The sequence below is a fragment of the Falco naumanni genome, chromosome Z (genome assembly GCF_017639655.2).
Source record: "Falco naumanni isolate bFalNau1 chromosome Z, bFalNau1.pat, whole genome shotgun sequence".
Lineage (NCBI taxonomy): Eukaryota > Metazoa > Chordata > Aves > Falconiformes > Falconidae > Falco > Falco naumanni.
Window position 1 is genome coordinate 49,827,736 of NC_054080.1, and position 26,103 is coordinate 49,853,838.

At 38.7% G+C, this 26,103-nt stretch overlaps 1 protein-coding gene across 1 annotated transcript in view; it reads right to left on the reverse strand.

The window, feature by feature from the left end:
* Nucleotides 1-26,103, reverse strand: part of ADAMTSL1 (ADAMTS like 1) — a 176,271-nt gene that overhangs the window by 136,678 nt on the left and 13,490 nt on the right. Inside the window, exons 3-4 of the mRNA XM_040578858.1 lie at nucleotides 21,995-22,040; nucleotides 10,961-11,197 (exon numbers count right to left, since the gene is read on the reverse strand). Of these exons, the coding sequence (XP_040434792.1) occupies nucleotides 10,961-11,197; nucleotides 21,995-22,040 (283 nt within the window). The remainder of the gene's footprint in view (nucleotides 1-10,960; nucleotides 11,198-21,994; nucleotides 22,041-26,103) is intronic.

Genomic DNA, 26,103 nt, shown 5'->3' on the forward strand with positions numbered 1-26,103 from the left:
TGCAACACACTAAGCACGTGGCTGACCAGCTCAGTGATTTGTTGCTGCTGCCTGATCAGCCACTGATCTACTGGAACCAATTTGCAGGTCCTGCTGGGTATCTGCCCCATCAGTCTGGCATTCCCAGCTAGCCAGGGTTCTCCGCTATTACTATTTTTAAACCCACAACAAGACCCTCATGGAGCCTCACCTGACCAGCACAGCAGCCACAATACCTTGAGAATCAGTGGCTCAGCCAAAGCTCTAGAAACAAACAGCAAACACCCAGCATCAGAAGGAACTCAAGAGAAATTCCTATTTCTCATGTTTCCCTCAGGGAAAAGAATAAATGTAACCTTATTCTGAAACCTCCCTTGATTTAAAAAGAAGCAATTAAATCAATTTTAAAGATACAACTTCTAAATGAAGATTTATAGAGTCATTAAAATCTTGCATGTGGGAAAAGACAACTCCTACCCTTATATGCAAATTTCATTAGAAGGAATCTCCCTACATAAAAAAAGATTAATTTTTTCAGGTTCAGTTGTACATAACAAGCCCATTTATTGGGCCAACACAGGAGAGCCCACAGGTGTGGAAACGAAGCCATATCTAGTTCTTTCTCTGATGATAGAAAAATCCAAACACTGCCATTCTGTAAGGAGCAAATTTAGACAGAATTAAGTTCCAAGAGTTTATAAACAGATGACAAGATGAAGAAAAGAGGCTTTTGTAATTGTCCGTATTCACTTATCCATTTAATTTTTACTTTTATTTGGTTTTGGCCAGATTTGGGTTCACGTGTCCATATTCTGCCAGAGTAAGGATGACTTTCTGCTTTATTCTTGCGTGCTTGTGCTCTTATTGATGGAGTAGAACAAAAAACCCTAACTTTTTTAGTCAGTGCTCTATAGCAGGTTGTTATTAAAATGCTTCATTTTCTCCAGACGAATTGCATATATTGTCTGGATAGATAGCTTGCTTAGCATTTCCAGGGGAAAGAATTGCCATGTTATGTGGAAAATGAAAATACTACAACAAAAGATTGCAAAGGCTATTGTAAGTCAAAACTCATAAAGGCAGCTCTCCTTCAGCTTCCTTAGAACAATGTGCTTGAGAAACCAAAAGTAAATTCAACAAAGTTTGCCCTCTGGACCCTTTCTTTTCTCCTAGGCTATGAAACACTAAACTGTAAAAGCATTTAATTGGTACTTGTGACACATTACATTTGACTGTAATCCTTTGTCAGCTCTGGTGACTTCATGACATCAGACCTCTCTTCTGTTTGGTGTAAAAGATTCCTTCTCTCAGACAGGCTTCTTTTGATGACAGGAGCCAGCCCTCTGTCAGTGGGGATCCAGCTGCAGTGCTTTGGTATTAACAGCACCAGCACAGACTTTCTGGTGCTTCAGGCAGTTGCACCATCTGTGCCGTCAAGGAACAGACTTCACCAATGGTTCAACCACTTGAGATACAGCTCGTCCCCAAGCCACTGCTGGATGGGCTTTGTCTATATGGTATTCCAACCTGCTGCTCAGTGTGTAAAAGGGTGCATGCAGGCTCTGTGAGAAGGCACTTGAAATGACAGAGGAAACTAGCTAAAGTGCCTGCAACCCTTCTGTCCTGGATCTTCACGGTAGCTGGAAGTCTGGCCACAGACTTCAGTGAGAATCACACATCTGTTTTGATGGGGACTGTCAAAATTGCCCAGCCAGTGTGGAAATCTTGCCATCTTCATATAGTGCTAAACCCTCTGTGCCACTCTACACACCTCAGGTTTTTAGGTGTGCTAAGAAAATACGACACAGATGACTTCCTGGTAACTTTAACAGACCTCTTGGGAGCCTCCAAGCAGCTCTTTTGAATTTCTTCTTTTTGTTAAGGTCGTAAATTACAGCATGCTTCCCCCCCAGCAAAGAGATGTTCTCTGTGTTCTGCTGGTCAAATACATACCCACAGCAGACAGCAGACAGTTTGTCTGCTTGAGAGTAACAGCAGGTACTGCTTCTGCTGAAAGACTAGAACAAAGTACCTTTGCAGTGGTGCTGGCCTCTATTGTACCATAAAGTGGAAAGCTGATAGCTCAGGGCAGGGGAGTGCAGTTCTAATAATGTAAATGCAGATTCTTTCACTCAGTAAACATACCCCCATTTCCATTTCCTTGCCACTCTCTGACATGAAAATGTTGTTACCTGGCATGATTACAGCAAATTAAGCATTTGGCTGTTACACTTATGACTCATTAGGTTATCCACCCCACTCCTTTCTGTGTGCTGGAAAGATGTCATGCTGGGGGAAAAGCTACTTCTTTCACCTCAGAACAATGATACTCATCAATAAGGAAACAAACCTAAGATTGTTATCCATAGAATATGAGACAGATGAGGACGGAGAGCACTAGACAAAAGTTCAAACAGCAGTTCAGCTGTTCAGTGGACCCAGTTCAAAAGCACCTGACCATCAGAAATAAAGAATCCAGTACTTTCTGAAATGTTATCTCCAAAGAAAGCATCTAGATTTGAATACACTCCACAAAAAGGTGGAGTGTATTGAATTTTGAGCTTAATTTTGAGCATTTAGACCCAGAAGCTTGATGCAGATTTCAGAAACTGAAAAGGCATTATAATCGTAACACCAAAAGTCTGGGCTAAATTGCAAGACAACTTAGAACTGATCCTGTTGTAATGCCTTCTACATACTTGAGGAAAAATAAGCATCATCTTGCCTAGATAATATAGTCATTATTACACCTTTTGCATTTTTCTTCTGGTGATTTATAGCCAGAAAATATAAAAAAATAAAATATATCTACAAACAGGAGTCAGAAATAGCTATAACTACAGGAGACTGAAATCCCAGCAACGTGTAAATACCTAGACCTTTTTTCTCCCAATGCTTTTCTTTGTTTTAACCTGACTTCTGTCATAGCCTTGGCAGAAGAAAAAGATTATTATTGCAAGCTATTATGGGGGACTGAATGCCTTTAACAATGAATGTACACTGGTAGAAACACAAATGATGCCTGTTTGTAGACATTTAATGGAACAAAGGTCACTCATTTCTTTACTTTGCCATCAAACAGACAATTGAACAGGCACTTGTGTGAATGTAAAAGAGCAACACAGGTAAAAAAACTCTTTCTGGAAATTATTGTATCTCAGAGTTTTCATAGTTAGATAATATGACAAATTAAAGTGCATAAAAATGGGACCTTATCAAAATAAGCATGTGATCCCTAGTGCTGCTGGTAGTAGGCATGGATGAGAATGGTCTCTAATATCAGAACAATGAGTGCTGCAGGGTGGAAAAATGCAGGTCATTTTCTTCCAGGGCTTCAGACAGGGCAAGAAAGACTCCTGACCTTCACCTTCCTCAAAACTGGAGTTGACTTGAAGGGTCTGATACGCAAACATATCAGACTCCAAGCAAAGGAACAACTAGGAATGACCATGGGTCCAGGTGCCAATTTCCAGAGCAGTGACCCAGGTGCATTCCACAGTGACAGTCAGAGCCTGAGGCAGTTTCATGAGCCTTCAAGAGCCTGCTGAGGGGACCACCTAATCCATGTTTTTGAAAATCCCTGGTTTACCTGCATCAAACAAGTTTACTGTGCCAGTGAGTACAATATCTACACACCAAACACGCCAAAGACAGTGTTAAGTAACACTGTTATCCTGATTAACTCTATATTTGGGCTGAGCTAGAAACAGGAAAGGAACCCTGCAACAACACGGATTATAAACGGACTGGAGAAAGAGAAACTGTCCATCCTGAAGTCATGATAGACAGGCCATATAGCACAGTCACCTATTTAGAGAGCAGGTTTTTCCACTCTTCTGATACTATGCACTAGCCAGTGTAGCCTCTGTCTCTGATGAAAAAAAATTAGAAGCACACATGTGTATATATAGCTATTTCAGTATTTGTATATATAGAACATAACAATTTGGTAACCATACAGTGGGGAAAACTATTTAACAAAATATATCTTCATTGTAGTAAAGTCTGCAAAAGGTTTGTGAAGGTAGATACGGGAGAAGATCAGGTGTGTAAGTTTCTAGCTCCTGTATAATGACGGAAGTTCCTATTTATCACATTTTGTATTTATGTTATTATTTCACCTATTAAATTCCAAACCCTAACTAACAAAGTAGCATATGACCATCCAGAAGGTGATTTTTGCCTTACATTAAAAATATGTTTATAACTGGTGAATCTAAATTCATAATCAATTTCTTTGCCTATCATAGATATATAACAGAAAATAAGTAATATAAAACCAGTAAGCAACAGTGCTTAATACTAATATTTCAAATGAAAGTGTTTTATTTGTGAAGAAGCTGCATGAAACTATTGTCAATACACTTCTGGCAAAATATTCTTAACACAGTGCATTCACTGCCTCAGTTTGAGATGAATGACAGAATTGGAAATTCAGCTGAGTTTTGTTTGCTACAATTCTATTGGAGTATTGAATTCAAAAATAAACAAGCTGCAGCAGGCCATCACACTTTTAAAAATCATCTTTTCTAATATTTTTTAAAATCAGTGGTTTTAAGCTTGTGCCCTTAGTATACTGGGGTCTGTAGACTGACCACTTGCACTGTCTGTTAAAGGTAACTAAGGAAACTGAATTTGTTATCAGCTGACTTCAATTCACTGTCTAATGAAGTGAACATGAAGCCTAACAGGGAAAAGTCGTAGTAATCGATAAATCAAAGAAGTTAAAAACTGTCTAGTAGTAGCTGATAGTAGATCTGTAAAGACCAATTTAATACTATCATAAACAGTAGACACTAAGATAAACATTTCTGGGATGCAGCTCTCTTTAACCAACAACTAAAAGAGAAAGAGGTGAGGTTTTGGGAGAAGAAACAGAAGTGCTTTTCCCAATCCCAAACAACCTTTTTGTAGTAACAAGTTTACTTAAACACGTTCTTAGAAATACCCAGCTTTTTTATCGTTCCATCTAATCCTTCTATAAGAGCTGTAATATGATTGATTACGTTATTCCACTATATATGAAAAAATTCTGTGGTCTTTAATAAAAACAACAACAACAATAGTAGTAGTAATAATAATAACAACAATAATCTTCATCATCATCATCATCATCATCATCATCATCATCATCATCATCATCATCATCATCATCATCATCATCATCTAATTAGGATCAGAGTTGATTTTCCAACAGCAGAACAGTCTGAAACTGCTGTAAATTATTCCAGGTTTATGTTGAAATAACAGAAAGCAAAAGTAGACCTCTTTTATCTTGATTCTTTGCAGAAATGTAAAGGTTTTGGTAGGTCTTATACACCTGCATGTATAAGAAACCAGTCAGTGTTTAACATATCCCAGACAGAGGTTTCACCAATTTCTTGGGCTAGTAAGACTCTTTCTGAGTCTTTAACAGGCACCATTCAACTAAATGTTGCTATTAATTGTAGCATAATTTTTTTCTCCAGGCTTTTGCAATAAAATTTATATCATCTTTCAGAGACAGTGGCTACACTTCTTACCTTTGATGGGACACCTCACATCATTGCACCCTTTCAGCAGTTAGCTAAAAGGGAGTGTTCTGGTTCGGACATTTTTGATATCTAACCTTTCAATATAACAATGACATGAGCTTTGTAGAGGCTGATTTTTCATAGAGAAGGACACCTGTTGTCCTGTGCTGTGGCTGAAGTGTTTAAAGCAAACCCCCAAATTACACACTTTGCTGTGGCTTGTATTGCAGGCCAAAAACCAAAACCCACCCCAAAAGTATATGAAAAGAGGAGATGCCTGTGAGAATGGAAGGGAAACAACACTTCACGAACAGGGAAACTGCCATATTTTCACTTTCCTGGTTTCTGTGAAGCTGGGCTTCATAGGAGGGGAGGAGGAAATTACAGCAGAAGAGGAGGGCCATTCCATATGTGTAAGTCTTTCTAAAGACTGCCCAGACTGCAAGCATCTCATCCATGAATGTGACTTCAGGGAAGCAACGCTCATTTACATCTTGTGGGGATTTGGCTATGATATTGATGGGACCTACTTTTTGGAAACACTGTACAGCATCTTACTGTCTGGCCACATATTTAATGAAAAACACTAGTTATTTAAAAAAAAGAATAATATTCTGATCTGGTGCTATACTGAAACATGGCAGGTTCTGCCATTGGTGCTGGAGAGGCAGCTTTGCATAATCCTTGATCAGCCATCTGAAAAAGCAGAGGCTTTTCTTGTTCTTCCTTGTCAGAGTTAACAAAAGGAACTTTTGCGGAATTTACACAAGCAGAAGATAAAAACTAAATTGAGAGAGAACCAAGTGTGAAGACCATGATAACAGGCAGAACAAATGAAAGGGATAAGAAAAACAGAAAAAAGCCCCAAATGAAAATGGAGTATTTCCCCTTCAGCAGAAACAGAGAGAGGAATCCAAGATTTTTTGATTGTGGCAGGAAACTGGCTAACAGGAAGGAGATTTTGGTTTCATTAGTAAGAGACCCAACAGGTTTCATAGGTTATTGGTGTTTGAGGCACAGGGCTTTCAAAACGTGAGGGGCCATACTCCTGTACCCAGTGCTGCAACCTGGCTAACATTTGTCTAAAACCTGAAGTGTGGAAGTGTGAGGGAAGAAAGACTTGCTCCAACAGGCAGCTGCTTGGCTGAGCAAGAAAGGGAGAACACCCAGTTAGAGATATGGCAGGCAGCAATGGGGACATATCAGGAAAGGTCACAGTCCACAACCAAATGAAGTCATACGTGAGACAGGATAAAAAATGTGTAGTGACAAAGAACAAAACAGATGACTTGGCAATCACAGAAGCTGAGAAGTCCACACATTTACCAAATCACAGTATAATTTTGGTGACCATCAAATAAGGCTGGCTCTTCATCAGGCTGTTGTGTAATGAAGTGAATGAAAGATGACAGAACTTTTCTTCGGGTGAATTTCCAGCAATCTGCAGATAGTACTGTGGTCTGTAATAACACCTCTGGAGCAGGAGCCTCTTGGAAAACAGAGGGTGGTGGTAGCTGCCAGACTGTCTGGCCCCTCAGATGACTAAGAAATGGATGCTCCAGAGATCAGACCAAATCCTTGTTAGAAGCAAGGGCATTCAGTTTAACTATCATATTTTCCCCTGAAAACATCCACTTTCTTTTATAATTCCTAGATGTTTTAGTAGAGTTTACTAGAATGGAAAGAAATGGGGTGGGGGTGGGATGGATGGGGTGGAGGGAGGGTTATATATACTGCTACCCAGTTTAGTTCCTGTCAGAATCTGACAGCAATTTTCATTCTTTCTGAAGAGCCAGCTACTTCCTTCTGCTTGTGCAGCCTTCTCACACAAGAAAAAAACAGAAAACTCAACACCTTTCAAAGCTGCAAAAAATGGAGAAGAGAGATAGGACACGTGCAAAAGCTTCAGCTCTTTCAAGAACAACTAAGAAGAAAGAAGGGGAAAAAAAAGAGAAAGAAATAGAGCAAGGTGGAGGTAAAAATAGGAGAGAAGGAAAGAAAGAAAGGAGAGGAGAGAGAAAGAAAGGCAGGAAGGAAGGAAGGAAGAAAAGAAATAAGAAAAAGTGGAAAGAATGAAGGAAAAATTGAGAAAAGATCCATGTTGTTTCCTTTTCAGAGTGATTAACATTAGGTGTGAACTGCATGAAGCACAGTGGAGAAATCAAGTGTTTTAACACATGCTCAGTGCAGTGATTCCCTTTGTTTCTGTGATAGGAAAGGACAATCCTGATTTCAAATAAAAGCATAATATGAAATATTTTAAAAGAAATAGAATGTCAGTTTTTCTGACATAGAAATGTAACTTTCAGATATGCAGTACTATAAACAGTGAATTTTTAGTGCTAATAATGGAGGTTTTTTAAAGCTTTTGTTCTCAGTGAATGTGAAGGTGAGCAGGAAACTTGTTTTTACTTCAGTACTCACAGTGATTAGTGAGTCTGAAATGCAGCTTCCACAAAAGATAGACAATTTCTTATGACTTTCATGGGTGCAACCAAAGATCACTGGCAAATTGAGACCAGTAACTGCAGCTTTGTAACCTCAACTGCCATATGCAGAAACTGCTTACATTCTCAAAACTAAGGCACAGAAAAGGCAATACAATTAACTCTTCATTTCTGCGATTAACAACCTCAGGAACAGCTTGTGAGAACACAATAGGCCATGGGGCTGGCCCAGATTTTGCATGCTAAGAAATATCCCTGTGGTTAGTTCAGAGCTGGCACAGTTGTTGGATCCACTGGGCAAAATGCACTATGTCTATGTAAGCATACACTGATGTCACTTACTAATTCAGGATTCTTGCACAGATTGTAATTGAAGAGACATTCTTTGTTTTATAATTTTTTTTTAGCTGAAAGACATTCAATTCCTTCTTGGTTGCCAACTACAGTGTAAAAAAACATACCTAGGGGCGTAATCAGAACATACTATCAAATTCCATATACTTCTCTGTAATAAAGGCCCAGTCAAACGATCCTTGGATCAATGCAAGCCTGCTAGGATAGCAAATGTAAAGTTGCTTTGAGCAGTTTTGCTCTGAGCAATCCAGAAAATATACCTCTTCATCCATGACTCAGTATATACTTCTTGCAATGAACCTGTTAACAAACGTAATTCCACGTTTTAATCTTCACGACCTTAGACTGAATGCAAATCTCAGAAGACTGCATTTTTTGCAGTTGTGACAAATCATGCCTTTGTATTGTTACAGCTGTGTGCTGCACTGCCCTAAATCGCAGTTCCAGAGACATCTCATGAAAATGTTGTTGAACCCCCAAGATCATTACAAACCCTCACAAACTACTGAGAGCTGTGATTGTTATGTCTACAGTGTGTTAGCCATTTTAGACAAGTGGTAGCCTGCAGCTACTACTGCAAATGCATAGAAATAACTTCTAAGATCATATTTTGTTTCCTCTGAAATTTACATACCTTCACCATTCTTACAGAAGAAAATTTATTGACACAAATGTTACAGAGCAAGAATGCTCCATTTTGTTCTTCCATAATACTACTACGGTTTGCCATTCTTTTAAAAGACCCTTTATAAAAGGCACAGAAGAACATTGCTTTGAAAGAAGGTTCACCATTACGTCTGGCAAATTTCATACTGTTTAGCTTTCTGGGCTGTTTAGTTTGTATCAGCTATTGCTAATAGTGACATAGTAAAAAATATGTCCTAAAGCATATGATTAGGGCAAACCTATTTATGAACATTCTAATGCATTACCTCTACTGTCAAAAAGGTTTGACTGGCTAGCAGGGATGCATTGTGACAAGAATACTTGCAGTTGCTTTAAATTTAACACCCTCCCCAAAAATAAAGGAATTCACTGTAAGGAATCCTGCATGAGCATTCATATTTTTTTTATTTTTTTTTTTTTTGACCATCCTAAAAAAATGATGCAGTAATTGTAAAGTATAGGGGAAATATTCATGAAGAAACTGAATGCTGAAGATCCTGGAAAATATACATTAATTGCATTTATGCATTAAAAATTACTCTACCATTCTAAGCTATATAAGGAAAGGGTTAGTTTAACTGAAATTCCACAGGGACAGTAGTGCTAGCATGCTTGTTTATTTTCAAAAGACTTACCTTAGACACAGAGACAGTTAAAAAATAGCATCAGTCTTCATAGTTGTAATAGTGCAGCTACCTTCAACCTCCCAGGAGTAAGAAGTGCCATGCAAATGCAATTGAATTTCTTTCAGTAGTGGATGCTTATGACCTCTGCTCCTAAGCAAAGATTTTCTTGGAAAAGTATGCTTCATTTTTTGACCAAAACAGAAACCAGCCTGACACCGAGCCTGAATGCACTACTCCTAATTTGTAGACCACTATAGGCAGAATACTTTGAATCATTTTCCCATCCATATTCCTGTGATTCCAGCTAAGTTTTTAAAAGATTAAAAAACACAAAAGAAGACTGAAATTAGTGTGTCTCATGAGGCAATTCACAATTTTGAGAAACTTGTGCACTCAGCTGAAGTCAAGAGGTCTAGATGATGGCCTTCTTCAGATCACAAATGAGATTAGACTAGTAACTGCCTACTGTGTTTCACTTGCTGCAGGACTGCTTCTGGCTCGGAACAAAAAATCAAAGAGAAAGGAAACAGGGAGGAAAGATTTCAAAGGCACATGAAGTGGTTTAAAATACACTAGAAAGCCAACAACAAGTCTACAGAGATTTGAAGGTGACTGAGTAATGAAACATGAAGCTAGACTCAACCTTTTCTGAGATTCAGCTGTGTCCAGTACTTAACAGAGATGGTGCAAATGTCCTCCCCTCTATCAGCCTGTAGCCTACATGTCATTCAGGAGACTAAAGTCTGACGTAGATAAGTTCAAAAGAGTAGCAGCACATAAGTGAAAGCACAGGTGTAATAAAAAACAAATTAAGATGTCAATAAATTGGTTGAATGATCAATAGACCTCCATGCACTGTGACATGAAGGGTTGCAAAGTCCCCGTATCTCACTTCTAACAAACAAGGAAGCTGACCAGCTTGCTCAGTGCTGTAATAAATCAACAGTGGATTTTCCAGTTTAGGACCTCATCTGCTGCTATATGGTTTGTGACTTACAGAGAGCAATAATCCTCAAAGACAATGTAATTTCATAGACATGGAAAACTTTGGAATATCCAGATTAAAAGCTAAAGCATTGTTTTCCTACAGTGCTTTCAAATGAGATCTGCTACTGCCACTAACTCAACAAAACAGTTAAAAAACTGAGAATACATTCCTCTGAAAAAACCCAAGTTAACAGCATCAAGTGAGAAAAATAACCTCTAAAGTACATCTCTTCCAGACAGAGGTCAACTTAAGATAAAGAAAACAGATGATTAAAAAGAAAACCCTAAAATGATATGAGTATGGAGGAGGAGAGAGAGTGAGCATGTGAGAGAGAACTGAGCGGAGGAGTCATGAGGAAAGGCATTCGGGCAGGGCTTCTCTCCTTACCTGGCACAAGCCACTGATGCACATGTCCAGGGATTCAGTGTAGCACCGAGTCCCATCCAGAACTTTTGGTGCCAGCTCCACAACCAGATCCGCTCCTCTGGCCTGGCACTTCAGTGAGCATGGGTTGTCAGGGTCATTAGAGACAGGGAGCCACTCATAAAACTGTCCCTGGTACTTGACATCGTTGTGAGCAGAGCACTGCTGGGCGCGAAAATCACCTGCTTCTGGTGGGCAGTCCTGCATCAAGGGAAGGGGAAAAGGTCAGCGGGTCTGTTCGGGACAGCTGGTCACAGTCTCATGCAGCCAGCTGGGCTCCGCAGCTGCCAGATATAGAGAGTTTTCTGTTTAGACAAAGAAGACTGATTGAAATAGCTACAGCAACACATAATTCAACTGAATAATTATACCTTTCTTTCTTTCTTCTTTCCACACAAGTACTGAGAGAACATCAAGACCATGTGTAAATATGCTTAAGAAATAAGAAATGCATTGTATGTATCTTAACCACAGCCCTGAAATGCTCTTGCTGAATCTCTTTCCACGTGTGCACATATGTGGAGAAGTGTGTCCATGGCCACTCTCTTCCAGTCAAATTTTCCTCTTTGTTTGAAGAGGAAGAAAAAATAATTATGTGATTAAATTGTTTGTTTAGGTAAGCTCTCCTTTTTTGTTTGCCTTAGTGACCTAAATAATTTATTTATTGTATGTAGGTAGGGCAACAAGCATCAGAAAAATGTGATACATTATTTGCATTTCTTTAATGTAAGATTTTATAACTTGTGTAATTAGATATTATTATTTTACTGGGAAGACTTTTAAAATACCTTTTGTTAATCCTTCAGGAAGTTTGTGAGACTTATAAATCCTACTCTGAGTTCAGTACACCCAATACAAAAAACAAAGACCACTTGTACTGCTTAAAGTCTCCTGTTGATGAGAACGTGAGGCTTTTCTTATTCACATATACTTTCTTACCATCATTTAGCATTGAAAACCATGAGTCAAGATCTCAAGAGAGCAAGAAGACCTTCAAAATCATGAGACTTCAGGCAAAATAAACATGATTTCTTTTTATTTCCTTTCCAGTTTTTGGTCCTTGAAGAACAATATTTCAAGTTTTCCTGTGCAACCAACCACAAAGGCTAGAGAATCATTGTTTTTCTTAGAAGTAACCTGAATTACTCGCATAATTACAGGAATCAGGAGCTAAGTTTTAGGAAAAACATTAAACAGTATGAGAACTGTGACAAAAAAGAAAATGCCAGTAAATATGGCTGCCTCAGATTATTAAGGTGCCATAGTCCTCCACCTTGCTGCTATAAGGAAATCTGCTCCTCAATGATACCTGGTCAAATACCAGGTGGGATGAATACCTGTCATACCCTTTGCTTGAGACTGTAACATTTGGTTTTGGTAGAGACTAATAAATGTCGATTATAGACTTGGTAGGGAAGGATTTTAATGTATATACAACTAGGCAATAAGTTATAAGATGTCTGTATTCTCTGTCCTCAAACTACTTCATCCTATAGAAATTCAAGTATTGTTAATGATAACTTTATTCACAGACTACTTATCCTCCCAGCTAGGAAAGTCTTGCTGCTATTGAGGCAAAATATCTGAGGTTTAAATAATCACCTCTGTTTCTCAGATCTTTTTCTACACCTTCATTCACGAATGCTTTTCTGCCTCTTTGTAAATAGGGCAGCATTCACAGCTCTCAACACAAATGGCATGGGGGCCACATGTCACTGTGACATTAAAGGATTATTGTTTAGTAAAGTAAAACCTGTCTTAAAAATCAACTTTCAAATTCTCCTCCTGAAGAAAACTGGCAAACTTTTGGCTATAAATTTGTCATTCGTATACTCTTGGCTCAAACCCAGGATAACCAACCCAGTCCCTCATTCACAGCAGAGTGGCAATGTGGTTATGCCCATTCTGTTTGAATGTTCAGTGATGTTGGATCACACAACTCCAAACATTCCTTTTGTAGTGAACTACAAAAACATACAAGCTGTGGCCTTAAGCCACAGATCTTCAACTTATTTTCTTTGTAACATCAAAGCAAATTTTTAGTTAATTTGCTCGGTATTTGAGAGTGATGCAGCCCCAAAGTAATGAGGCGAGCTCCAATCGAAAGTTCTGCTAAATTGAAGGGAATAGTGTTCCTGCTAGAGTGTTAAATGGATTAAGGTGTAAGGGAAAATTTGGATTTGGACTAAATCTTGCTCTAGAAAAATATATATCAAAGGGCAATAATCCAGAGCTCATTCATCCTTTTTGAAAGCGGAGGCTGAAAGTCCAAGCTTGTAAGGAATTTTACTGCTGGAGGACATAGACAGCAGACAGTTTTTCCATTCATATTTTATGGAAGATTTTTTTTTTTTTTTTTAAGTAAAATATTGGGAATATTTCAGTTTGATTTTAAAATCTCCAGAAAAACCTAGTGGCAGTCAGGCCCTTTTTGCAGTCTGGGCAAAATGTTGGTATAGGACAAAGTTTGGACAGCAGCACAGACCAAAGAGAGGAGAGAAATATGTGGGAAATTCATTATTCCTCTATAGCTGTGTAATTAAAGAAAAAAGTGGTCCTTATGTTCTGCTTTTAAACAGAAGGTGAACAAGACAGTTACAGCCTGACCCAAGATCTGCTTTAGCTCTATTTTTTAATGGGGAAGAGATAAGCGAAGAGGAACACTGTGGTCTTATTTCCTGCCACAAAATATTCTGATGCATACCCTTCTCTGAATTTTTCTGTCCGTAAATGAACACAGTCAGGTCTATTGGCTTGGCGTAGGCTTGTGCAGAGATCCAAGCCAACCCTCTTGTTTGGTTCAAGCTTGGCTCTATCTTTGAAACTTCCTGGCTTGTGATAGCTTTGTTTTTACAAAGACAGAAAGGCCTAATGAAGAGCATGACATACAGAGTTCATAATCCTGCTTTGTACAGTATTCAATACTATGTTTGTTGTGTTGGATTTTATTTTTAAATCAAAGAAGGAAAAAAAGTACAGTCAACATAACAAGCATTCAGGACACGGCAGGTGACCAGGACCAATGTTAAATACTTCCAATCTTTGATATCATGATCAAAATAAAACAATGGATTTAAATAGTAGAGCTTGTGTTTAAAAAGTTTTAATGTGAAACTCGAAGCCATTTGAAGAATACATTCAAGCAGTCAAAAATGCAGACATGCGTACTTATCTTGGCACACAGATGTGAAAAAAGGTCACAGTCTGGCCTGTCACTTTTCTCCTGCTGAAATTCTGAATGCTAAATCTACGTCTTGAAGATCCCTTTCCTTCAGGGGGAAACCTTCCTTCCAGTTAAGAAAGCATATGTACTTGCACCTACACACATAACGTTGGCATAACCTGTGTAATATTTATTCATACTAAAATGGACAATGTTAAGAGAAGTAGTGGTCTGAATATTACCCATCATTAGACACAGATCACTGATACTGAAAAAGTAGGAACTGTGCAAAACTCGGTACTGCTTATTAACATCTTGTCCATGGTTTTGGTAGGCTTTTTTTTAAACATGTATTTATTGTTGTATTGTAAGTCAGGGGGGATCACAGCCTCTTCAGGCCGGGCTTTGTGCAATCATATAATGAAAGACAAATATAAGTTCATAGCCTATAAATGAGCATTGCAGTTGCTGAAATAACAGGTAAGGCAAAGCCAGTGTTTTGTTGCATATTTATTCAAGCAATAAATTGTCATTTTCTTCTAAACATGTTGCACACGTTTAGATAGTGTTCGCTATTCTGAGGCAGTCTTGCTGTGCCTTGCTTCTGCAGTGCTGGCTCCTGGACAGGACAAACTACAGACACTGACTCCCCAAAGTCTTTTCCCCTTTGAAAAAAATCAGCCTGGTTTTGGTATGTCCATGGGAGCTTGGTGGAAGGGGATCCTCCACAGCTGCCAGCTAGCTAGCACTGCTGCATTGGCCTGAGTGAAGTTACGTTTTACTCCACCAAGGGGTCTGATCCTGGAAGCTATCTAACAGTGTGCAGTTTGTCTATCTGCACAACAGATTGACAGGCAAAGGTGTGCCCACACTTTGAGACAGCGAGAAGTCACAGACCAAGCCAGTGCAGCCATGAACCCAAGTTAGCATATCATTGCATGGGTTACGTAGTTCTGCAAGGTATTTAGCTAACCACATCCGCATGGCCTGTGTTTGGCTTGGAGCATGCAGCAGTGCTGGTGTCTGGCCGCAAAAGCACTGCAGTCCTGCTTCATTTTACTTCAGTTTTGGTGCTATATTCAAATCTGACTGGTTTTGTTTTCTTTTGGAAATTATTTGTGGGCCCCTGCAGACATGAGAAACCTCTGCCATTGTACAACTTGAAGAATGAGGAAAGACCTAATAAACTTGAAAGTCTCATCTAAGCCCATTTATCTTCACGCTTCCTATTCATTAAGTCTTTTTAGGGAAGAAAATTTCCAGTGAATGGGAAACAACTGTTCCTCCTCTGACTTTGTGAGCCCTAGATGGCTGTTTCATGACCTTTAGCCTGTGAAGGCTCATGAGATGTTCTTGAAACACTAAGCCTGTGTTGGATACCTGTAATCCTGTTCATCCTATCAGGTCAAGATTTACTCCACTGCAGTGAAAATATATGTATAATTTTAAAGATGATCAGAAACTCCTTTGATGTGTGAAACCTATTTTAAAATAAACACAGGTGTTTCATCTTCACCTCTTAGGCACCTAATGGCAGCCGTATTATCATGGCTTCATTTGCTTCCTCACATCCAAAATTTTTTCTTTTTAATTGACCTCCTATTTGACCCTATTGTAATTCATAATGTCCATGGAGTTTTGCCATGTTTGAATCCCATTCAAACATTTTCTATTAATCAACAAACCAGTGGAAAAGATAAGATGAATCCCAGATGTCCCTTGATGGTGATAGGTAGATCAGATTTCATGGGACAAAAGAGAGTCAGGCTTCTTAAAGTTTACTTAGTGGGTGAAATGTGGATGATCGTATCTAGGCTGCGATAGGTGGAACCAGTCAAAGAACCTTAAAACAGTTTACAATATGTATGCTTGTATATTTGCAGAGGCCAAGAATGATTTACTATACCTGGAGCTTTTCCTCATCGTGCAAAAAATGACTAACAACTGGACTACTCTGTTCAGCATCTGACAGTACAGCTTATTGAACCAGTTCCATGAAGTACGCATGGCATTTCAGCTGCGCTGATTTCCCGACTGAGAAAGAAAGCCTGAGGTCCTCAAGTAGGGGCTCGCCCAAGACTAAATAAGAACTTTAGATAAAAGTGCAGAGACCTAAGAGATCTAAAGTTTTGTGGAAACTCCACTTGGCCTTGAAGCCTTGTTGTGTGCCCGGCTTGAATCAAATTTCTTGCAGCCATATTTTTCACTAGTCTACTCCTGCGAACTTCTACATACATTAGGATCATGCCTAGCTGCTTAGATGGAGAGGGGCTCATACTATAGCTTTTGCTGACAACCCCAAGACACCACAGTATCTGACAGAGAGAAGCATGAGAGAAATAATATGAACAAAATAAATGAGGGAATATCAGCAGATGCTTCTACTCTATTAAATAAACATAGAGTGGATATGATAGCTAAAATAGTCAGTGAATTATAAATCTAAACCTCCATGGATATTTGTCATCAAAAATATTTATAAAATCAATTTTTTGACAAAAAAAATGCCTTTTTTAAAAAAAAACCAAATTCCTATTTTTGGAAAATAATTCAATACACAGGCTTTCATGTCTATTTAAAATTTTTGTTTGTTCCTACCTTTATAATACTAAAATGAAGAGTTTAAATTAGATACAGTAACTTGTATTTCAGATTGAAAAACCTCTAAATATTTCAGTCAAAAACTAATGCACCTACATAATATTGGAGTACACTTTCCTAAACGCACCATGAGTGCTACACTGGCAGATAAAAAAGATATATTCAAATAAAAAAAAGGATATTATTATCAGAAATACTGAATTTAAACCTATGAATCATTCAGAGTCCTGAAAAGTCCTAAACAGTCCTGATATGCCACTGTCATGGAAGTGATCCAGGTTGTTCGGCCTACAAAGATCTGGATATATTTACATAGAAGGGCAGCAATGTTTTTCGGGTTTTTTTTTTGTTCTACTTTTCAATAACCAAAGTTTCATGGCTGCTGGCTGTGAAGATAGCAAATCTGGAAGTCAAAGCTTGCTACCATAAGCAACAGACTAAAAACATTTGTTTTGAAGAAATAATTCCTAGATGACACAGTGAGACTTTAAAATGCACCCATTCAGAAATATGATGGTAGTTATTAAAATCCAGCATTTTGAAGAAGAGACTGTAGCCACAATAAATGATCTGAGTTTGGAAGAACTTCCTCTTAAAAATTAAACTGACATTAAGTAAACCTGGTTATATAAGCAGGTACATGTAGTGCTAATACTTTTTTTTTTTTTTAGCTATTATTTTTTCATTTTACTGCAAAAAGCAAACTGAGAGGTTTGATAGCAAAAGACTTCACATGACCTTTCTAGCCACCAGAGGGTAGGAAAGTTAAATCCTGCTAATCATTTTTGTAGCTCTGAAAAAATTCTACCTGATGGTGATGGTTCTCATACACTTAAGCCAATGCTTCTGAGAATTATGCCCTTATATGGAAGTTTGGGTTTGACACTTTCCAACAGGCTGGGCTTTGGTGCACGGGAAGAGGAGTGTCATTTTGTTGAAAGTGAAGATGGGCAATACCAGTGCTGATGTGTACAAAATGCAGCATGAGCTGATAAGAAACAGGGGTGGAAGTAGCTTGTCTGAATGCAAGCCAAAAAATGTGGGATGTTGTTAAAGATGGTATTTCAGCCAAGTGAAGAAAGTGAGGTATATAAAAAAGAGCTGCAGGTGGTGTTAACAAATTTTTGTGGTCTGATTAATGGGATCTAACGTCTACAAATTTTATCTTAGTCTTAACAGAACAGCTCTAAAACTTATTGAAAGAGCTAGTAACTTTATGCAGCTTCCATCATTGTCTGTTTTCATGTCAAACAGCAAAATCTCAAGAGCAGATTTATATGTAGTGTTCATCATCATGCTGGCAGGTATAAACAAGTAAATACAAAAAGCAAAGTCTTTTGGGAATGAACTGCCAGTCTCCTCCTTCTAATTTTTTTCTGGTCTGGTTCGTAAAGGAGTACAATAAAACAAAAAGTATCAGGGAAAATAAAAATATTTTCAATCACAATAAGGGTTTTGATAATTGAGAAGAATGAAGAGAGAAGGCATGAAGACAGTACACATTCCAACAAAAATCCACATAGATTTTCTTGTAAATGGGGAGAGAAAGCAAAAAACAGCATAGTGGCAGAAGGACTGAAAAAAGAGAAAAGACAAATGAGGTGGCATGATAGCCTGGTACAAAAGCTGGAGCGAACCTGGCAACTAAGAATATGCCTAGAAGAAGCAACAAAGAGCATGCTAGCTTGGGATAAAAAAAAAAACCAACCAACCAACTAGTAAAATAATCCTACTCAAAGTTTGGAAATATTTTTTTTTATTTTGCATAATGTTTAGTGTAACAACCCAGTTAGATACAAAGACTTTTTTTATTGTGTTCAGAGTGATTTTCTAAAGAAAAACAAATTACTCCCTGTCTCCCTCCCATGATTATATTCTAAAATGACTGGAAACATACTTGGAGTCAATATGAATAGTCAAAATAAAAAAAGGAGATGCAATTAAACCCTAAACCATCTTAGATTCCCTCATTCCTTCTTTTACTATTTACACGTGTGGGTTCATACCCATAATCTTTCTAGTGTCTGATCAACACCAGGCAAAGCAAGTGGTGAACACACTGGACAGGATTTGCTCTTCTAAGGGCTGCTCAGAAGCTTTATAGATAGCAGTATCAAGCTCTCTTTTAGTCTATACCACGCAAAATGGTTCATCTCTAATAATACAAGTCACTGAAGAAACAGGCATGTCACTCTCTTCCCTTGCCTCTCTTTTTCTTTATCTCATTCTTTTCTTCCCCCTTTCAGGATGAATTAAAACCAGCTGTAGCAAAATCTTGCAAATGACAGTGCCTATGAAAACGTGTTCATTGCCAGACTCCAAGAAGTATTCTTGCCATTCTCCAATTTCATCTTTGAAACACGGAGTTTGCTTTTAGTATACACGATTACCTATCCTTTCCTGTAAGGACAGCCATAGAAAAAAAAAACCCATGCCTGTTCACAGAAAGACAGTTTGCAGAAAATAAAAAGGCTGGTTATATTATGAACAGTAACACCAGTCCTCAAGCTATGCACAGGCTAATGGTAATGAAAGCTTATATTTCAGGACTCAATGACTTCCACAAGAATCAAAAAGGAATTTTCCACAAGGCATGATAGTTAGCCTCATTTGCAGAGGTGGAATCTGGAATCGGGGGTGGGGATGGGGATTTGCTCTCATTTTCCTTTAAAGCAGCAGACTTTCATTTAACAGATGAAAATGTAGGTCTCCTTGAGCCTGGAAGTTTAGTCCTCCTGATTTTAAGTGCCTTTGTGGATGAAATCTTAAAAGGCAAAGTCTGAGTTTATAAAAATACACACACACAATATTGTGTGCCTTTTCCAGTGCAGAATGCCATGACAAGCCATGGGGTTAATGAGTTGTTTCCAAGGCTGTATTTGTGTGCACGCATCCTTGGACTGTGGAGGCAAAGACAGTAGACCTCATTAAAGAGAAAGTATATTATATTTTTTTTTCATTATTCTGAGAGACAAACAGTATTTCAGTAGTACAGCTACACAATTCAGTAACAGAATGGATTTCAGTGCAGATGCATATCCAGGGTTCCCAAACTGCTTCAGGTTTCCACTGGTGCCACACAAGGTATTTCAAAGTGGTACCTAGCCCCAGAAACATGGGGCTTGAGGACCACCGCAGCTGTGGCAAGATCTTCCCACAAGTTCTGATGCTGACCATGGAGGCAGTGTCCTTGCAGTGACTGATATTGTGAATACTGGTGCACAGTATCTCAGATTAGTAAAGGTGATAAGTGGAAGGGCCTAACATCTGAATCAAACACTCAACATACTTTGAAAATAGAAAATACTGTCTCCTGAAAGCAAATGTCTGTGAAATAAATACAGCCAAGCACTTTTCTTATGACATAAAGTTGTATTTGGAGGGCCTGGTCAAAGTATGATGCAGTCAGAAGCTTCAGAGTAGTTTGCTTTATTGCCAGTTTTGCAAGTTTACCAAAACCAAACACAATGAAAACTCATTTAATCCTTTTATTAAGGAAAAGAACAGTGTAGCACAACCCATTTTTTACCCTCTCCAAACAAAGGGGTAAAAATCATAAATACAGTCCTCGGCCTTCATAAGTCAGTGGCAGAACTGTCACTGATTTCAACATAGTAAAGCACTTTGAAACTTTCAGTTTGGATTATTTGGTATGAAATAATTAAGTGAGTTCTGCAGCTGCATGCCTGACTGCTCTGTTGGAAAGTCTGGAGAAAGTGTTGCCAAATACAAGGTATGTAAAGGAATTGCCTGACAGAACTATGCAAGGTTTTATTTTAAAGAAAAATTGTTCAGGTACACATTTTCAAAGCAGAACCTAAGCTAAAAATAAGGTTTAAAAAAGTTATTCCTTATGTTGAAAAGTTAAACTCAATTCCAAAATAAGGGTTGCAACACAGGTAAAACCCCAGCATCTCAAGGGTGATCCAGGAACTAGCAGGGTTTGTCTCACTGCAATTAGCATACAATAGGGCAGGTCAGAAAGGAAAGGGGACTGTTACAGTGTACTTGCATTCACAAACCAAAAAAAAATTGATGGGTCTAATTGTACTTCAATTAGCCTTTACCAGTATACAGTATCTTTTTTTTTTTTTTTTCTTTTTCTTTTTTTTCCCCCATTGTGTCCTACTTCACAAAGCTACATCATGCAACTTCACTGCCACAAATCAACCATTCCATTCCCTCCATGGTTGTGGTATAGCCTGAATGCCTCAGAGATAGAATTGGATTATCAGCTAACAGACCTATTTATTGACTATTCTAGGTGTTGTCAGTTAATGAAGCAGATGTCCAGGCTAATGAGAGATTTCAGGAACCCAAGGAATACACCCAGAAAAAGAAGTGTGAGACATCTTACTGCATGGGAGACTACAACTCAGATAGAAGCAGTTTCTTTCGTAATGAACTGCGGTCTATTGAAGAACATATAAGATAAATATGAGGGAATGTACTCATTTTTAAAACTTTTTTTAGACAAAGCACCTATTGAAAGGCTTCTGAATATGTCCCTATCAGGTATGAGAAAGCTTGGTAAAATGCAAGTTCGATTTCATTTTCCATCTTTACTGGTAAAACTGACATTTCTCCATGTAATTCGAGAGTTTTTACTATTCTTGGCACCCAATAAAACTTTCCTTATGAAAGCCTCTATTTCCATTTTCACCAGTGAAAACACACTTTCACTTTGGTGAGCACAGAAATTGAAGCTTCTTATTTTATTGCACTGAAAACTATATTCATTATATATAAAAAACAAGCAAGAGCCTTTGGAAAGGCCAAAACATTGGTGCAGTCTACCTAAAACTGCTTTTCTAAGACATGCAATAGAATGCCAATGCTGGGAGGGCACAGGTGAACAGAAACCTCTTACTAATTTGTCTTCAATCTTCAGCAGCTCAATCCTCCAGCCTGACAAACTGCTCAATGTGAGGCAGCTGGTTACCAAAGTAATACTGGGAACACAACTGGTCTTGATTCTGCCAGGGGCTTGTAAATTGCTGCTCTGAAGTTTCACTGACACTCTGTTTGGAAAGACTGTGACTGCAATCCCTTCCAAACAGTTTCAGCATCAGCTTTTCAAGAAACTGACAAAGGTTTGCCCTTGGTCCTGTGGTATAAAGGCAGTTTAGATTGCTACAGTATTCTCACTATCACATTACCGAATTACTGGCATTATATGGATGTGACTGTCATATGTGATAGTTTGTATCATACCAAAGCTGTATTTCACTTACCACATTGCTGCACGTCCTGTATCGGATGTTTCGCCCTTCACAGGTCCTGTATCCAAAAATTAAAAACAAACACAAAAACATTAGTAACTGAATATAAAAAGCAAACACATAATGTTTATTTTGTCAGCATCTTTCCTACAAAAATCTCTAATCACCTAATCCCCCATCAACCTTCTTCCCCAAAGTAAAGTGCTTTCTGTCCCTATAAAGGTGCGGAGATATAAATTCTAAAACTCCTCAGTTTCCTACCTTTGCTTTAAAAAGCAAAGGTGGTTTTAGAAGGTGGCATCAGTTTATGAATGAGGTTGGAGGTCCGTGTAGGGAACCTAGCTGGAAATCACCATCTGAATCACATTAATATTGCCACATGTCTGGCCAGCTATCTACAGCAATCTCACAAGGACACAGCTCTGCGCCTGCCCAGGCTCACCCTGTAGCACCGACACAGTCTGAGCAGCTGGGCTTTGCCTGCTGGGGAGCAACCTGTGCGCTGGGAGGAAGGAATCCTGCCTGCAGTGGTGTGAAATGACAGGCTAGCAGGACAGGGCTTTTTCCCAATTTGATATGAGAGGAGGAGAGCATAAAACTTCCCCCCATCCACCAGCCCCTTGCTACTCCCAGTCCCCTATTGCACAGGGATCAGCAGTGTCCAAAGGGCAGCTGGGAACAAAGGAGGTCAAGGAGAGCACGTGCCCTGACGTGTGCTCTCCATGGCTCTCCTGCTCTTCCCCTACAGCAGACCCATGCCAGCCCTGATGCTGGCAAGGCTCCCAGAAGAGAGGTCAACACCCAGATATCTTTTTAGAACTCCACAGCGTGTATTCCGAGTATTTGACCTTAGGGGAAGTTTCATGTGGTTTATGAGTTCAGACAGCTACTCTGTGAAGGTCCACAGTACAGTTCAGAATGTGGGGTTTGGCTTTTAAAGATTATCTTTCAAAATAATAGAATTCTTTACATTTTTAAATTCTTAATTTCACAGCCTCCCTCCCCCTTTTTTTTTTTTTTTTTTTTTTTTTTTTTTTTTTTCCCCAGGATTTAACAAGCACACATTCCTTGAGGACTGCATCTCTGCCAAGACTGAATTTTAAAATCCAAGCCATTTCAAACTATCCAAGAGAAAGGACAGCGTCTGCATGCATTTGTGACGTTCTTTAGTCCTCCATTTTTTAAAAACAGAAAAAAATTTCTCTACTGAGTTAACTCTAAAATAAACTGAGCCGTTTTCCTTTAAATTATTGAAGTCATCCTTTCTTCCACCTTTATCCATGAGACTTAACTGTGAAATTCCCCCAGAAATCATTTACACCTGTGTGAGTAGAAAATCAAGGGAAAACAGTTTTGCAGACATATCACAGTGGTGTAAATGATCACAAGAGAAGATAAACAAGTACATAAACCCTACAACTTTTTCAGAAGAAAAACCAGAAAGATGCATATTCTGTAGTGTAGCATTTGGCATATAAAGCAAGATGTTAAAAGCATAATAGAAATACCTCTAATTAAATGCTTTTGTACGGTTATATAAAACTAGTTCAAGTAAAATTTTATTTTAAATTTTTAATTTTTTAAAATTTAAATTTTAAAATTTCTTTTTATTTTCCCCAGACATCCTGAACAATATAGGCAATCTGGTAGAGATACTGTGGTGCAGGCCAAACCTTTTACACTCCACTAAATTTCATAGACGTACTCTTGATTTACAGCAATAGGTAGCAAAGGAAAAAGTGTATTATGCAGCATGCAGGCAGTTCTAGTGCAGACCTTGTACACCACACTGAATAGCTTGTCTAGCAAGCTTGATACATACCCCACCTGACTCTCAGAAATGCCGTTCAACCCATCAGACATCTCTCTGTTTCACATGGACCTGTTGTTACCATAATTTCAATTACCACAATTTATTAACCTCAGAACCATTGAATTACCAAGGAAATTTAAAGTTCTCTTCTATCAGCTGCCCCACAGTTTCTTTTTATTTTCACAGTTTCTTTACATTTTCTGTTTTGAAATGAGAAAAACCTCACTTGTTTTTCACTTATTTTTTGCATTAATGAAAAGAATAGATAATTTCATTAGACACATGCCACAGAACTATTCAGATTTTTCTTACAATTTCCCTCTGGCTAACGGCCAGGGTTGCTCAGAAAAAATGTGCAATTCTGGATTGTGATCATTAGTGCTGTGATGATTCATGAACACTAGGATCCACTCTTGCAAAACTCCCCTTGTCCTCTCTCCAAGATCAGACTTTGGGGTTTTGTTCTTTAAGCACATTAGTTTCCCAGTTATCACCGATCACCCGAAAGCAGGCAAACTGCTTTCAGCCTAAGGTGGTATATATTCACAACAGATTTGCTGAATAGTTTGTGTTTCAGATCTATGTTGCTTCAGAACAGTATTCCAGAATCTCTCAGGTGTCTACTTTTGGATTCCAAGTCATAGGATCTGTAGAAAATCAATGGATGGTTAAAATGACTCTGAAAAAAAATATAATTAAACAATAGCTTTTTGGGGCATAAATTTTGATTTTTAAAAGTGAATTCTGTTTCTGACCCTGTCTATGCTTATAATAGGGAAGCTGAAACCATCTAGTGAACTTAATCCTGCCAGAGTGAAATACACAGCGTCTTGTATGACACCAGGCCAGCCTAGGTTTTCTCCTCTAGGCAGGCTTCAAATTAATGCTATGGGTCTCACAAGTCAGCATAGATGCTTTGCACAATGTCACAGCAGACAGCATTTAACATGCAAGGAAGGACCACAGCAGATTAGGGAGATTATGTCATGACATACAGTCACCACACAACCTCTAACCTCTGCAGTGTATAAATGAGAACTCACATCAACAAGGAATACATGCAGCTGCCTGGCAAAAGTCAGAAGTCACCCAAAATGGCAAGTTTGTCCTGGAGAGCACACAAAGAGTGGGAGCAGTAAGAGGTGCTTCTCATCTTTGTTATCTATGCACTGCAGGGGATTTTGCAGAGGAAAAAGGTAGCTGAGGGAGGGTTTGGCTTGACAGACAATTATTATCATATGAATATGAAAGAAAAACAAGCTATTTTGAGTCATGTTTCATTCTTCAAAACTAGCCACTTGTTTCCAGTAAAGTTCCTGAAAGAGGTTAACAACTTTTAATATATTAAAATATTCACTTCTTCTAATGTAAACAACCCCAAACCCTGGTATTTATTTCTCCAGGCTCATTTGTGGGGGGACTTAGCTCAACTCCCTCCCACCTCCAGAAGTCTAAAGTAGATGTGTATTTGTGCTCAGCTAGAATTAGAAAGCTTGCAGGAATGCATGCCAGAAAGAATATCAAGCCCATGCCAAAGCTGCCTTTATCTGTAATTACCAAAAATGATGAAAGAGATTTGCAGAGAAGGACCTCATCAACTCCTGCCACTCTCAGCAGTCATCAAGGTTTGAAATGCTTTTCTTAAGAAACAGGTCTCCACATAAACCAGCAACTATGGGCTAGAGGTGGGTTATTTTTGTGGATGCGAACGCTGATGCTACTGTTCATCACAGCGGTTTGAAAGTGGTTGTAATGTTGGGCAATCTTCACTTTCCTTTATTTTCACACTCCTTGATAACCAGTCTTTTGGGACAGATTCTGGTTTCTGCACTGTACCTCTGAGAAAAGTATGCTGTGTGCCCTTTTCCTCCCATGAGATCTTGGGTTGTGTCAGCCCTCCCATTCCCCTGGTGCCAGCAGGCGTGGGGCCAGGCTACACACAGTAACACCATCTTGCATCTCTCTTTCCTCTCTGTGTTCCTCTTACCTCTTTCCCAAATCTCATCCTCAATACAATTTCCATGTTTGTCCTTCTCTGGGGAAAACAGAGTCTCTTTTATTCTTTCAGCATACCTCTTTTTCCCACAAATGAGGTGTAAGGGAAGGCCATGGGCATCAAATCGTTATGAAAAAGGAAGATGCATCAGGACTGCACTGACTTGATGAGTTCATTTTTTCAAACTGTCTGGTTGGGTCTGCCCAACTTCATGTCCACTTCAGCTGACAATAATTTCAAAAGATGTGTAAACATTTTTCCATATCCTTTTGTTGATAAGCACGTTGCCTGCTGCGATGGGTTGTGCAGATG